At 41.5% G+C, this 15,359-nt stretch overlaps 2 protein-coding genes across 2 annotated transcripts in view; both read left to right on the top strand.

The window, feature by feature from the left end:
- LOC143327616 (cysteine and glycine-rich protein 1-like) overlaps positions 1 to 15,359 on the top strand; it is a 314,154-nt gene that overhangs the window by 30,480 nt on the left and 268,315 nt on the right. The window lies entirely within an intron of this gene.
- LOC143327606 (metabotropic glutamate receptor 4-like) overlaps positions 1 to 15,359 on the top strand; it is a 152,666-nt gene that overhangs the window by 111,549 nt on the left and 25,758 nt on the right. Inside the window, exons 4-7 of the mRNA XM_076742057.1 lie at positions 2,438 to 2,573; positions 2,781 to 2,935; positions 3,265 to 3,405; positions 14,248 to 14,448. Of these exons, the coding sequence (XP_076598172.1) occupies positions 2,438 to 2,573; positions 2,781 to 2,935; positions 3,265 to 3,405; positions 14,248 to 14,448 (633 nt within the window). The remainder of the gene's footprint in view (positions 1 to 2,437; positions 2,574 to 2,780; positions 2,936 to 3,264; positions 3,406 to 14,247; positions 14,449 to 15,359) is intronic.

Raw genomic sequence — 15,359 nt, 5'->3', positions numbered from 1 at the left:
ATTAAACTATGAGACTCAAACAGCAGCAGTGAAATGTCCCACTTAGTGTGAGACCGGAGCTATTTCAGCAGGTCTGCAGATTTATTGTTTAATTTCCAGGATGTGGGATAGTAAAAGTATCTTTATTGGGACTGTGGAACTCCCAAAGAGGCGAAAACAAACCTAGTTTCTTCTCTTTTTGATGCAGCAAAGGTGGGGGTCACACAGAAGAAGATTTGGCTTGTGCTTGTATTTCTTGGTGAGGCATCTTGATATCCTGCTGTTCGGCCTCTATCCTGCCTTTTTTTCACACCAAATTGTGTCAAAATAGAGGAAAGAGAAAATCTGTTGCATGTACGCTCGTAAATGCAGAAAAAATAACAGGGTGAAGATGATAAATCAGGAGGAAATGAGTTAAGCACAGCATGTGTTGATTTCTGTTGTTACAAACTCTTACTGTCTAGCCCTCTATGCTGAAACTTGTCTTTACACAGCTCTCAATGCAGGATCGTAGCAGATTCTTCTGGCAAAATTTACAATCGTTGCATGTCTGAGGACTGGGTCACAAATTCTGTCTGACCTTCTCAAACTTAACGAGGTTTGATGACAGCTGTGCAAGAATGGGACCGTCTCAGACCTCCAAACTTTTTAGACAGCTAAATCAGGATTTAGCTGCCCCCTCATTGAGCTGGGCACCAGGGTGGAAGACCGCAGAATGACAGGAGTCTAGACCATCATGCATTTGTCAGTCACACACACAATACAATGATCTAATACAACAATAGTGGAGGCCTTTTTGCTGGTGTATTCGTTACCTGTGTGAGCTTCATGCATCAGGTTGTTGAGGGTTTAGGTGGAGCATAAATACATGTCTCATCTGATGGAGGAGAGGTGTGTGCAACTAATTAATCTGCAGTTAATTGTTCAATAATGTTGAGTAACTCATGCTGGTTCTGTCCTCTGGCTGCTTTTTGGAAAACAGCGTATCAGGCTGTGCAGTTCAATCTTTCGTACGACTCTGTCAATAAACACAGACTCACTTTAGCAAAGAGTTATTTACAAAGTTAAGCTTCCCGGCTCTAAACGGGTCTCCAGCTACAGCAGTGATCGCTACAGTATGTATCTGATGGATCTGCAGTTACGGTATGTACAAAGACATTTCTTGGCTGTATCCCCACTGTCCTGAGAGCTGCAGGATGCTGGGAAACAATCCTTCAGACCAACATGCCACTCTGAGGCACTCTGAAGCTCACCCAAGAAATCCTACTGGAGACGCACTGGAAACATTGCTTCGACTGCACAAACACATCACAGCATCCTTTATTTCAGTCTGCTCTTGCAAGGACTCAAGGTTTTAGGGTCTAAGTGGGGATTCAGACTGAACTCAGCCCTGTGTTAAAACAGCACAGGGGGATGTGTCGGTGCAGGCATGTTGTTTAATTTACTGGTGATCCAGCAGGAATGTGTGTTTGCATGTATTTGATTGGCCAGTGCAGTGCCTGGTCAGATGACGCTGTGTTGCAGCAAAAGTTGAACCTGGTTGAAATTGTTTGCCGGATGAACCCCACTGGCAGCCCCACTGCACAGACAGACAAGCTCCATTAAAATGAAAGAGAGGGCTGTGTTTTTTCACACAGGGGTCCCGTTTGTCTGAGTGCAGCCAAACTCTGTGTTGTGTTGCATTGTGGGTAAGGACCACACTTCCCAGGACTGTCTTTCAGCACTTTATTGCCAGACCCAGGGCAACGGTATAACCTCCTCGAAATTCAAATTCAGAAAAACAAAGTATTCACAGCATCTTACATATATGTTTTCTGAGCCTGTAAACGCCATGAACAGTCATTAAACGTTCCATGCTCGCCAACGGAGTCACAGCAGTACACAGCAGCCCTGCCACTCACAGGCCTTGACAAATTTCTCATCTAATTAACATCAAAACATCCAAAACTTAGAAATAGATTCACTTTACGCTTTTTTAAAGTAACTTAGCATCACGCATTTAGTGAAGAAAATCCGTACTCTCCCTGAGAGGGAACAAAAAGAGGAAGTAAAGCTAGTGATGCTCAACGCAAACAAAGCGAGCGCCTAACCTTCTGTTGAACACAGAGCAGTCCGTAAAATAGGAAGGTGCGCAAATACATCAACATCAGATGTTAATGAGTACCTTTCAAAATAAAAGTCTCTGCTAAATCCTCATAGGGATGTATCGTGCAGGAGTGTGTACCAGCCTCTTCAAAATAAGAGCATCTACATCTACACCTCTATATGTTGTCAGATCATTCCCTGTCCTACAAAACTGCTAACACTATGTATGAAGTGAGACACAGCTGAGCTGGGATAAGGAAAAGGTCTGACCTTAAGAAACTGTCAATTACTGCCGTCCCATGATTCTTTATTTGTTGTGTGAACTGAATTGTATTCCAATTCCCATACTGACATAAAATGTCTGTGTGTTTAGGAGGTGTGTGTATCTCCCAGTCCGTCAAGATTCCACGGGAGCCCAAGCAAGGAGAGTTTGACAAGGTCATCCGGCGACTCAGAGAAAACCCGAACGCAAGAGTCGTCATCCTTTTCGCCAATGAAGATGATATCAGGTAAGGCCTGGTAATAGCTACAGAACACTCCTTTGAAGATTAAAAAAACGCGACTGCAGCAGACAAGACAGAAACATGTGAGGACACAGCCGATTCAGCCCAGCTCTGCCAGACCACTGTGTAATGAATTGCAAAACAAAATCAAAGTGGACCTGGTCTGGGATGCTGACCTTATCCGTGGCAACATCTGTTTCCTCACCTTTTCAGGCGGCTACTCCATGCAGCTAAAAAGGCCAACCAGACAGGTCATTTCATCTGGGTGGGTTCGGACAGCTGGGGCTCAAAGATCTCTCCGGTTGTGCACCAGGAGGAGATGGCGGAGGGTGCAGTCACCATCCTGCCCAAACGGCAGTCCATCAAAGGTACAGAGAGGAGCATTGTGCATACATCAGATATCCATGTATAATAAAACCATGTGCATGTTTCATTGAAATGTTCTTTTTAAGTCACATAGAGATGTGTCCGTGCAGAACAACAGACATTGCTCTGTGATGCTTAACGGCTAATCATTTGATCATCAAAGGTCTAAAAACAAAAATTCCTAAAAACAATGCAACAGATTGAACATGTGCAATATTCAATCAATTAGACTGTAGAAGACATCGGAGCTGTGACTCACACACTGCACCAACACTGCTGTTTACACTGACACTGACTGTGTCAATGACAATGAACCCATTGATCTGTCTAGGGTTTGATCGTTACTTCATCAGCCGAACGCTGGAAAACAACAGAAGGAATATCTGGTTTGCTGAGTTCTGGGAGAACAACTTCAACTGCAAACTCAGCCGTCACGCCGTGAAGAAAGGGTCCGGCCTCAAAAAGTGCACAAGTAAGATATTCTCCTGGTCGGGAAAAAGCTATGTAATGTTGTTTTTGTTCAAACTTTTAACCGTCTTGAATTCCTTTGATGTCTTGGGGAAAGCGACACATTTCGGCTCATGGTGAAAGCGTTTTGACAGCGGTGCTCACCTATAAAAAGTGGAACAGCTATACATTCAGTATTCAAAATCACAGTTACTCTCACAGCTCATGTCAGCGCTGCACCAGATTTCTGCTGAGTCTAGCGTGTTTACCCACATGGCCATAACAAGTGAGTGGCTTTGCTGGGCAGCATGGTGAGAGCTTCAGGCTCAGCGCCATACGTTATACAGCTGTGGATAACACAATCTGTCATTTTAAGATTTAAACACCAATTAAGCAGTAAAATGTATTTAAAAGATGAGGGGTTAAACTTGTGTTATCTGGTGGTTTCCTCACAGGCGTCTCCCTTGTCTTAATTATTTTTTGGTTTAATTACTGTGCAAAAATCTATGGAAATCTGCACTGTTTGCTGCACTAACTGACATCAGTATGTAGGATGCTTCAATGAACATACATACATTGTACATATTTATTGCATTGGTGCCCGGCCACATCATAGCAGGTTAAAACAGCAAGTCGATCACATCAATCAGCAACATCAGAGAAAGTTAATTTAGAAAAAAGTTCACTGTAACTGTACACTATGTACAGTATGTGTCATTTAAGAAGCTCGCAGGGCGGCCATTGTTACCAGCTGATCCTGTGATCAGCGTTTGTTAGCATTCACTGTCGTGTTAGTACATTTTGTGCTTTGTACTGTTTTCCCTGTTTGCATATGTAAACAAAAGCCAGCCTCTGGTGCTTTGCTGAAAGAAAATGTTTACTGATATCACTCACAAAAAAAAAAAAAAAAAAAAAACCTGCTCAAAAATGTTATCTTGCATTAGATACCTAGAGAGCAGTAGCATCTATGACAAACACTTTTTATTGTACTGTGTTGGAGCTGTACTTTTTTCATCACCACATATTCCTCTGGCGAGTCTTTTGCTGGGGATCCCACATCTTAAAATATTTAAGGGAAAATTCTGTAGTAGTGGAACAGTAGTATAGGAATCACACAGTCACTTATGTTACCAAGATTCTTAACTATGTTTTCTAAACAGTACAAGGTTTAGAGTTTGTGTAGCCCAGTTAGCAAGAACGCTTCTGAAAAAACCCTTCCAACTGCAACCGATGTACTGATTAATCTGCCCATTATTTTCACAATTAGTCGTTAGTCTACAAAATGTAAAAAAAAGAAAAAGAATAGAAAAATGCTCGTCATAATTTTCCAAAACCCAAAGTAATGTCTTCAAATTGCTTCTTTTGCCTGACCAGCAGTCTAAAACCCAGAGACTCTTCATTAAAGATCAGAAATGACAAAGAAAAGCAGCAGATCCTCACATTTAAGGAGCTGAAACCAGCAAAAGTTTGACAGTTTTCCTTAAAAATGGACTGAATTGATTTCATTGATTATCAAAATAGTTACCGATTAATCGACATTGTGACATTAGGTAATATTCAACAAGAAGAGATGTAGACTTCACTTGATTGAATGTAATTGTACTTAATAAATCGCCTTTACCCCTCCTGGATAATGCGACAATGTAATGGAGAAGACTCAAACCAGAGGCACAATTCAGTGATAGCCTATTAAGTCTCCTTTTAGCTTCACCCAATCATAGATGGTCAAAAGCATTTTAAGCCTGATAACTGGACACTCACAGCAGCCTCTGCCGAAATCACAGACCTCTATCTTCCACCTTCGATTCAGTTTAAGGAACCAGACTTTTTATCTGCAGTCGCTAATGTTTGCTCTCCCAAAATGATAAGGACAGCTGAGGACTCAGCTCATACCACAATCGGAAAGCTAGATCCGGTAATTCTAATGCAAAAACTGGTTCTATCAAGTTTAAATCTACATTTACAAATCGAAAACTCCATTTCAGATTCTATTTGTTTTTCAAAGACTTTCATGCCTTTGAGTACATTGCAAATTAAATGTCATCGAACCCTGTGTTACGCACACACAAGTGTGAAATGACAGCAACCTTTATTTAAATTTGAAGATAGCTTACTATTTTGCAACAAATAAAGATAATGAAAAACAGCACTACGTTATGTTACACAACATAGTTGATGGGTTGTGGTGTATTCACAGGGGGGGAAGGCAGATAGCAGCACCCCAGATAGAGCCGAGCATCATTAAAGGACATGAAGTCGGGAAATCACTCGCTCTCACATTCATACTTAAGGGCAATTGCGAGTCTCTTGAACGACTGCATAATGTGTCTTTAGGCAGAAAGCACACACTCCAGAGAATCAAAGTAACGACCTCCTTGCTGTGAGGTGACAGTGCTAACCGCTGAGCCACCACACAGCCCTGGAGCCACATGTGTGTGTGTGCACAATCTGCATACGCTACAGACGCTGGTGTATTTATCAACACGAACACGTCGTGACAGTGTGCCAACGCTACCTCCGCACACACGGGCTGAGTTTCACATACGGCAGCACTGCGGCCAAGAAAAAGAAAACATGAAAGAGGAAATTTAGCAGCCTTCATGAAGGCAGGATTAAATGCAGGGCTGCTATAGTGTATTACATGCAGTTATTTTAGCTAGGTGTACCCAATGAACTAGCAGCTGTGTGTGCACCAGTAATGGCTGTGCATTATGGGTAAGTGATAAGATGTACATACGATCTGACAGAAATGTGTTAACTCAGTGACTTCGCTGTGTTGTTTATACCATGGGGAGCTATCCACTCAATGCCTCTGTTTGTAAGAGACCAATCAGTGCACAGGAGAGCTTTATGGCAATACTGGATTTACAACATATTATATCAGATTAAGACCCTTGATTTCAGGTAGTTAATTCACTGGATATCCCACAAGCAGACATTCCCATGTAATTATTTTTGCCTCTAAAGTTCGTGGACAATTGAATGTGTCGGCATATATTTACATTTCTAGTCAAATTGCATATACTGTGAAGAAGATTAGAATTACATTGCTCACTCCTTCTTTGCTTAACAGCTCAAATCACAGTTGGACAATGTTGCAGGTGTCAGAGAAAACACAGTGATTTTGCTATATTTCCAGTTCTAAATGGGTAGATTGACGTCCAAGTTTTGGAGTGATCATCGCACTCATACATTTTATGTAGTGAAGTCTGCAGTGACGTCCAGCGATAAGAGAGAAGGACCCCAGCACAGAGACTCGAAACTCTGGAGAATCTTGATGCTTATTTATTTATAGAATCAGGATTTAACAAAGGACGGTCTTGGCAAAACAATAAACTAAAACAGCACTGCTGAAACAGTACAGACTCACTAAATGCACAAGAGAGAAGCTACAACTTTCACTCGAGAGGTGGGCTGGAAAACCAACAGCTGGCATCGTCTTCACAGGCAGCAAGTCCCAGCACAGAGAACAAGAGAGAAAACAGAGGGTTATATGCAGGGGAACACTCAGGTGGCTACGATAATTCTGATGGATGAGATAGTCTGGAGATGGGTAGGAGTGACCCCCGGTTACCTGCCAGCGGGAATGCTGGTGAGAACACCGGTGAGCTCCTCGGGAGCTCCAGTGACGGTTCAGGGTGTACAGTCTGATCAGCACCCTGAATAACATTTATATCATGTGTTTACATTTTCACACTAACTTAAGTTTAAAATATGGACTACTGTGTATGCAGGGGTTTAAATTTAAACACAAAGATGTATATTTCCACCTTTGTGAATACATAAGCCTTTGGTCTTGAATCTGAAGGGAGTTGTATGAATCTGTCCCTGGAGTCATAATACAGGAGGTTACCAGAGTATTCACAAGAATCTCTATTAGTTTGTAAGTGAAGTGAAAAATATGAAGTTAAGCTGAGTAAATAATCAGAAAAAAAATACTTGATCTTCTGCAGATTAAATAGTATTTCAAGACTGACAGTGCTGAAGTGTGAAGTTTTCTAGTGAAATCTGCCAATGAACATCCCATCGTAGGTTTTTAGGGGTAAGACGGGCAATACTCTCTTTTTTTTATTGTCAATGAATCCAATGAAAAGACCAAAACAAACAATGTTACAGTTTGGTTGGAGATTCGGGTGTGTTATGTTAGGGGCCGCTAACGTCGCCTGGAGCCGCTAGCCTCAAGCAGCAATTAGGAGCAGGCTACAGAGGCCGGGTAAGCTCCCTCTGAAGCCACACAGAGCTTTAGACAACTTTTTTCACATATGCAGCTCTACTTCCCAATTATGAAAAGATACTTTGATGTGTAAAATCGATGGCGTCCCTCTTTAACAGCACCAAGCAGGTGGATTTGTGATCATTTTAAGGAACACAGCACCCAGCGAAGCAGTGTGGCTCATTGATGGGGCTGTGATGACACGCCGCACGACCACGTGATGCCGCAGGGTTGAGCTCGTTATATCATCACTGCAATTTTTTCAAATTTAAAACTCACAAGAGTGCATGCGATTTGAAATTCAACAAACACAACCATCATTGTTTACGTCATTGATCACATCTAGCAGCAGGCTAACTTCACCAGCTCCCCTTCTTTGGGCCCATGGCCTGTATGACCGGGGATGCAGCGATGCACCTTTTCACTTCTGATACCTGCTATTAGTGGCAGTGATGGAGGTATTTGGGTCAGTATCGGACTGGAGTCTGTTATCGGTATCCGATGCATCCCTGAAGGCTGATTTAGGACGTCACACAGTTAAAATTACTGATTGCTGACACATGATTGGTGACAGACTCAACCCAAGTCATCATGGGATTGACAGTGCGCAGCGAGCAACTGCAGGAACTATTTTCAACACAGAAAAACGGATGAATAACCACAGAAGACATTCAGTGTTGGATGTATCATCATGGATTTATTTTACTAAGTCTCCAAAAAGACAGTGCAGTTCAAGGCTGGATTACAAAGCTTTCTGAAAGAGATACAATCGCACCGGAGCTTACCTGTAAATAAGGAAGACAAGCTGCAGCCACACAACAAGCCACTGTAAGACATCAAAAACCCAGTCAAGGCTAATATAAAAGTAAATAATCTTTCACATACTTTAACTGTTTTGTACTCTCAATGTCCATGTACTTTGGAAAATTTACTATTTCACAATCCCTTGGTGGAGAAAACACCCACGTCAACACGGTAAAGAGGCCGTCTGTAGTGGGAGTGAATGCAGTAGGCACCTGTATAATGCAGCAGCTCGCCTTTCCCATTACAGGCATCTTAGTGTTCGGCTCTGCTTCACGGGGAGACAGAGTCTTGCAGAATTTGTTTGAGGTTAAAGTGTGACACTCATGGTGGCTCTCCGCTGGTGGAGAGCTTTGCCGGGTCTCTGAGGCAGCTGTGAGAGAAGCTCATACTGCAGAATTATCAGTGTCCTGAGAGGCTTCGACTCCTCCGTGTGATCAAAGGATAAGGAGGGCGTGAGTGACTGGGAAAAAAGTGAGACTTGTCTTTTATCTGTGAGTGAAGGAGATGTAAAACTGATATTGATTAATGAGGAAAGAAGAGGAAAGGTAGACCTGGAAACCATCTCAGGCTCTTTATTTCTCCTGCGTATTCATGATGTGGGGGAGCAGGGAACACAGCAATGCAGATAAAGCATTGCTTTTTCATCAAAGCATCTATTTTTTAAACAGCTTATCCTGGTGAGGGTTGCAGGGGGCTGGAGCCTTTCCCAGCATGCATTGGGTTAGAGGGTTGTCGCCAGTTTGTTACAGGGAGATTTTCTTTTGTATACTGAAAATAAATACGACGTAGAATAGGACTGAGTGCATTGAGGAAAATATGTGATTTCTGATGTTATACCATTGACATATGACATACTGTATGCCATACACCATTTTCTACAAATTAAATTCAAGGCCTGTATTGGCAATCTAAAATAAAAGAAAAAACAGATCAAATGTGTTGCTTGTTGTTAAAACTGCAGTAATAGCTGACTTAAAGTAGTTTATGTTGTTAAGAAATTTAGTGACAATTTGTTAGTTAAAACTACTGTTTACTGTTTGTTGTGCATTGCTGGGCGGTTCAAGTGTGATTTTGCCTCAGTATACCTGGGTCATAACATCTAAATGTATCAAGTATTTGCAGCATTTTGAGTTTTAAAGTATTTGATGTTGCACATCTGCAGGCCACACAAGCCTTGTAAGAGGATATCGAGTGGAAATAAAGCAGAATGACTCATTTTCTTCCAGAGGTATCAAGCTGTAAGATGATTACTTGATGAAAGATGAAATCATTAAGTGTTATTACTTAACCTATTGTAATGATTGAGAAGATGCTACACATGTAATTTCATAGTAAATAACAAAAGTCTCCCAGCATGTATATTGTATCATGACAGTAGCAGAAACAAAAAATGAGCATTGAGTCTTGACAAAGTCTGCAGGCAGCAGGAGTAGCAGTGTGTGCTTATGGCTGTTTCCTAAAGGCATTATGTACCAGTGCAGACTGGGAGGGTATCGAACCCACAACAGTATCAGCAGAAAAGAATCGTTTGTTCATTTTTGGCCGTCACTACTGTTGGGCATTCACTCAGCTCTACAACTCACTGCTGTCTAATGTGATACAACTACTCAGATCCTTTAGATGTAGATAAAAGCTCACTTTGAACAGCGACAAGGCCCACTTAATTTTAATTGTTTCTTTCCAGACACCAAAACAATACAGAGTGATGTGTCATTAATTACTGGGAAAATAGCACAGACCAGCACACGGAGATCATAAACCAGACAACAGTGAAGAGTTTTTATTTTGTAGTTTGGCCAGCTCGGCTCAAAGAATGAATGTTACCAATGACTAAATTAACCGCTTGTTAAGACATAAAAACTGTAATTTAGGATTAAAATCGTGGCTCTTGCAATAAATATACTGCACTCTTTCAAATCACATTTTTGATGTAAAAATAGTTTTGCCTAAAAGTGCAAGTCTAATCAATTAATCACTTAGTCACCGTCAACTTTGATAAAAGATTATTCGTTGCCGATTCCAGATTTTCTCTCCTTTGAATCCTTATAAATTTAAAATCTTTGGGTTTTGGTTGGAAAAAGCTAATAATTTAATGACATCAAATAGGGCTCTAGGAAATTGTGATACACATTTCACTATTTAATGATTTTACGGTGTAAAAGAATACCCATTTAATCAAAAACATATTTCACAGATCAATCGTGAAAATATTTGCGAGCTCCAGCCCTGAAGGGACACAAATAGCAGCTTTAGCTGTAAAATCTGATATAAAGTCAGATTGTAAGATGAACCAAATTATGAAATAGAAGAGTAGCACATATAGCGCCAGTGTCACATTAATTTAAGGGGCAGCCCAACTGTTTTGGCAGGAAATGACTGGATGGCCTGTGGCCAGTCGCAAGCTGAAAAAAATGGTCAGAGGTCTGAGCCCACACACATCACAAAACGTCTTGTGTGACATCTCAGAGTGGAAAACACCCACACTTTGATTCTGCTTTGCCTAATCTGAATGGATTTCTCTGCAAGCAAAACGCCAGCCTGGAAAATGTGTGTGAAAGAGCCAAAATGCCAATGAGGAGGGAGCGAGAGGGAGAGACTGAGGGGAAAGAGGGAAATGGTCTTATGGAGAAGAGACAATACAAAGTTAGTGTGGGTGTCCTGCCAAGCCTGCAAGAGAAATATCACTCTCACACCCATTCTGGCTCGCAGGATTCCCCATGGCATAAGCATGTCGGCCAAACTGTGACAATCTCTGTCCAATCAAGGCCCTGTGGCCCTTAATTACTGAGCCGTAACCTCCAACAATAATTCATGCATTTCAAAAGCTCATGAGATAATCGGGGACATTAAAACACCTCTGGTCTGCAGCGAGGAGCTGGAGATGCAGTAAATGAAAGCTGGCTAACAGAGGGAGACCTTTGCTGATTTGGGGCCTAGAACTCTCTCAGATTGAAGTGGCTATTGAAAATTGCCAGAAGACGAATGTCGCATGATAAATGGCTTTTCTGTCACAAAATGTTTGGTTATAGATTGCTTGTATTCACACATTAAAAGAGGCTGATAAGCAGTAAAGACGACCACATATAGCACAATTCATATTTTTTAGTGAGGCGCAGTACATGGTTGTATTATTACTCAACATTTGGGAGCCTTTTGTTTGTTTGATTTTGGTTTTTTGTCTCTGAGTGTCAATGCACAGAAAAATGTGTTTGAACCTTTACATATATGCACACTGAATTATTTGTTGAAAATTCAGGGCCAGAAAAAGTGACTGCATTTCTAAAGAAGCACTCAATATATGATAATAATTACTTATATCATTTGATATGGCTCCACAGGTAAGATTCTGAATAAGTGTAATTATGATAATTATACACCAGCAGGTGCAGTGTTGAAAATGTATCTACAATAGATGAGTCCTGATATTTCCCTGTTTCACTCAATATTTGGGCACTGTATCAGTGTTACTCAACAGGATGAGTCAGTGCAAGACGTGTTATTCCTCCACAACGTACATTTTAATTTAGGGCAGGTTTTTACTGCTGACTCTGTACTGTGCTACTTGGCTGTCACATCCTACTCTTTCGAAATGTGTGAGCTATTGAGGAAATGCAAACTGTAGCCAGGTGATGGAAGTATGACTGAAGCACATGCACATACTGCAGATTAGATTATGAGTGGTCCCAGCATCAAAGGGAAATGGGTGATTTAAATGTGTGTTTGCGTGGGCTTTTTAATGGGGATTTCAATACTTAAGATGCTCATATGGTAGAAACGTTTCATGGTATAAATTACAAAGTTGCTTTATTAGAGGAGGACAATCATCATCAACAAAGACAAACACATTTGGTTCATAATTTCCACACTGTGAAACCTAAACCTCACAAAAACCTTGCATCCATGTATTTCTTTTGTTTTTAAACATGTTTTTGCGAACGGTTTGTAGGTTTTTTTGTACCCTGAATGCACTTTCACTCTTCAGTTAAACAGCTGTACACAATATTCTGCCCAATATTTCACCCCTGTCTGATCCCACGACCAATGATCCCCGCCCAGTCACGTTCCCATGTTGTGCGTTCAATCCACAGTCCACACATGTCATGCACTGGTCAGGTGGCTGCAACCAATCAGCAACCAGAGAGGACAGAGGAGAATAAAAGCATACAAAAAACACAACAACTGAAAGAACAGAGAGAAAACCACTGAGATTTATATGAGAACTGCATATTTATATGCATATTGAAACTGACTTGCTATTATGATTCCTGTCCCGCCTGCTCAAGCTAACTTTTCCCCCGTCTCATCTGTTATGCGATGAAAAGTGAAACTGACTCCCATCCCCGGGGAGCCACACAAGAATCCCATGACCCACAATTCCCCAAAAAATGCTAGCCTCTCTCAATTTTGCACCCAACAGTATAGTCATTATTTCAGAAATTTCATCAGCGGATCCTCCACCCGTGCATATTAACTTGCTAAGCTTAATTGAATTCCATTTGGCAGGTATATAAATATATGCAACTCTATCATTAGCTCATCCCTGGTAATTAGTCTGTTGTTAATCTAAATTGAACACACCTGCTTTGTATAATCTCTTTTCCGCATACAGCGGAGTTACACTGAGACAGCTTTAAGATTTGAGGCTCGTGAGGAGAAAGGAGAAGTTGGGATTTGCATGTTGTATCTCCGTCTCAGACCCCACCTCCTCGTAGCAATTAACAATCACAAAAACCTATGGAACAACCTGGGCCAGGATTAATAAACTCCTATCACAAGTTATTACATTCAGCCTATGAGCGGATTATCCCCTTCCTGTGAATGGATGTCTCTATTTCCTGCTTCTCTGGTTCCTCACTGCATTGGCCTCTAAATGCATCCAGGCAGTAAAGACTTAATTCACAGCTGGACACTGAGTCAAGCAGGTCAGGATTCAAGGATTCGATCACATTGGATCAGTTCTTGAAAGGTTGCTCATGGAAAATGACATATAAGAGTGCAAAATCACTGAGGGAAATCCACGTATTCCTGCCTGAGAGACAAGAAAGAGTTTTTGTTTTTAACTGATGAGATTTCCCGGCGGAGAAAACCTTGCACTTCAGATATTGGAATTGATTTGCTCCTCTGCAGCGATCCAGATATTTACCTTCTAGCTAATTGCAAGAGGCAAGATCCATTCAGTGCAGAAAGAATAAGACTCGCTGTGGAGCGATGCATTTTCTACTGTGCCGTTTGGACTGATGCCACACCCTCCATTTAAAGGGTTGTGCTCATTTCAAGTGGTTTGCACAGAATTGTCCTGTCCAACCTGAGTTGCTCTCCAAAGCGGGGGTGTGACACGAGTTTAGAAGTGTTTTAGTGACTGCTGGCAAACACAAGTAGTGTCTTCAAGTTATTCTCTAATCGAGTTTCAAGACAGATCTTTGAAAAATCTCTTTTTGGTACTTATGACTATTAGTTGTACAGAGCAAGCAACTAAATATGTTACTTCATCATCAGCCTACTTCAAACAAGAGTCAAGGGCAAACTCACAAGTAGGTAACTCTTTGAGCGGGACTCATCGATAGAGACCACTTGAGTCCTGATTGTATGATGTGTGTGCTAGAGTTACAGATTTTCTTCCCGACTGAGTGTTTCAAATCCACTGAAATGCTTTCCATTCTTCCTCACGATTGTTTACCTACATGGATTCAAATGTGTGACTCAACCTAGCACTTGACGTGGTTATCAGTCAGCGTGATGACCACAGATGATGCATTTTCTATGATTTGAATACATGTAACCAATCTAGAAAGCCAAACACTTACAGTATGCATGTAAAGTGTCTGATCTACACCTGTTTGTGTTTTACAGATCAGGAGCGGATAGGAAAGGACTCCAACTACGAGCAGGAAGGGAAGGTGCAGTTCGTTATTGATGCAGTCTATGCAATGGCTCATGCGCTGCACAATATGCACCAGGAGCTCTGCCCGGGGAAGGTGGGCCTCTGTGCGAAAATGGATCCCATCAATGGCACTCATCTGCTCAAGCACATCCGCCGTCTAAACTTTGCAGGTCAGTCACGCAGGTCAGAGCTGAGTTTGCAACATCAATAAGTCTGTACGGTGGTTCACAATACACCCAAAAGTTCATAAAGTTGAGTGAATGGGCTCAGAATACAAGGTAGTGGGATTTTTTTCTCACTGGCCCGCTTAGTGTGTAAGCAACCAGGCTACAGTTACAGCATTTCTGTATCATAAACCAATCAAAACGTGTGGATACCTAAATCAAACTGCAATGATTTGACACTTAAACTAAACCGGGGTCAGTTTGCTCAATACATTACTGACACAAAGGTACAATTGATAATCAGGCTGTCAGATCCTCAGATGTATTTATTGCAGGCTTGATATCAAGGAGAAGTTCATAACATCAACAAGTGAATCATCATAGTGCCACACCTATTTCCAAAGATGCCCTCTCCCACCAGGTGTAAATACCCCAGTGTCACATGTTTCCAACACTTATCTATCGTAAGACTCCCAAATAAATAAAGCCGTTCTACACCTGTGACTGGGATGTGAGAAGACTCCATTGGGTTCTGAAATCCAAACATTAGCTTATGTCTTACTTACATACATCTCAACTCTTTCTTGACAACTAAGTTTTGCCTCCCATAACCAGAACTGTTTAGATTTGGGCATTCCTCGAGTGATCCCCTCTGTCTGCACATGCTTTATCTGTAAGACCTTGGTTGTTATGGCTACAGAGTGAGACCTTCCAGATGCTACCAGCTAGGGCAGACACTGAAACATTGAGTTATTGTTTGACAGTATGAGTCCTCTATGCTCCGTAACCTTGGGGCCATTGTGTGTTCACAGACTGAGAGAAAAGTAGACTAAAAGGAAAAATGACTTCACATTTCTCATTTTCACTGGCATGGAAAAACACAACGAAGACTGCTTCAAGCTGAATGCTAAGGTCAG

Source organism: Chaetodon auriga, chromosome 2 (genome assembly GCF_051107435.1).
Source record: "Chaetodon auriga isolate fChaAug3 chromosome 2, fChaAug3.hap1, whole genome shotgun sequence".
In the NCBI taxonomy this organism is placed as follows: domain Eukaryota; kingdom Metazoa; phylum Chordata; class Actinopteri; order Chaetodontiformes; family Chaetodontidae; genus Chaetodon; species Chaetodon auriga.
This window is presented reverse-complemented; position numbering and strand designations above follow the sequence as displayed.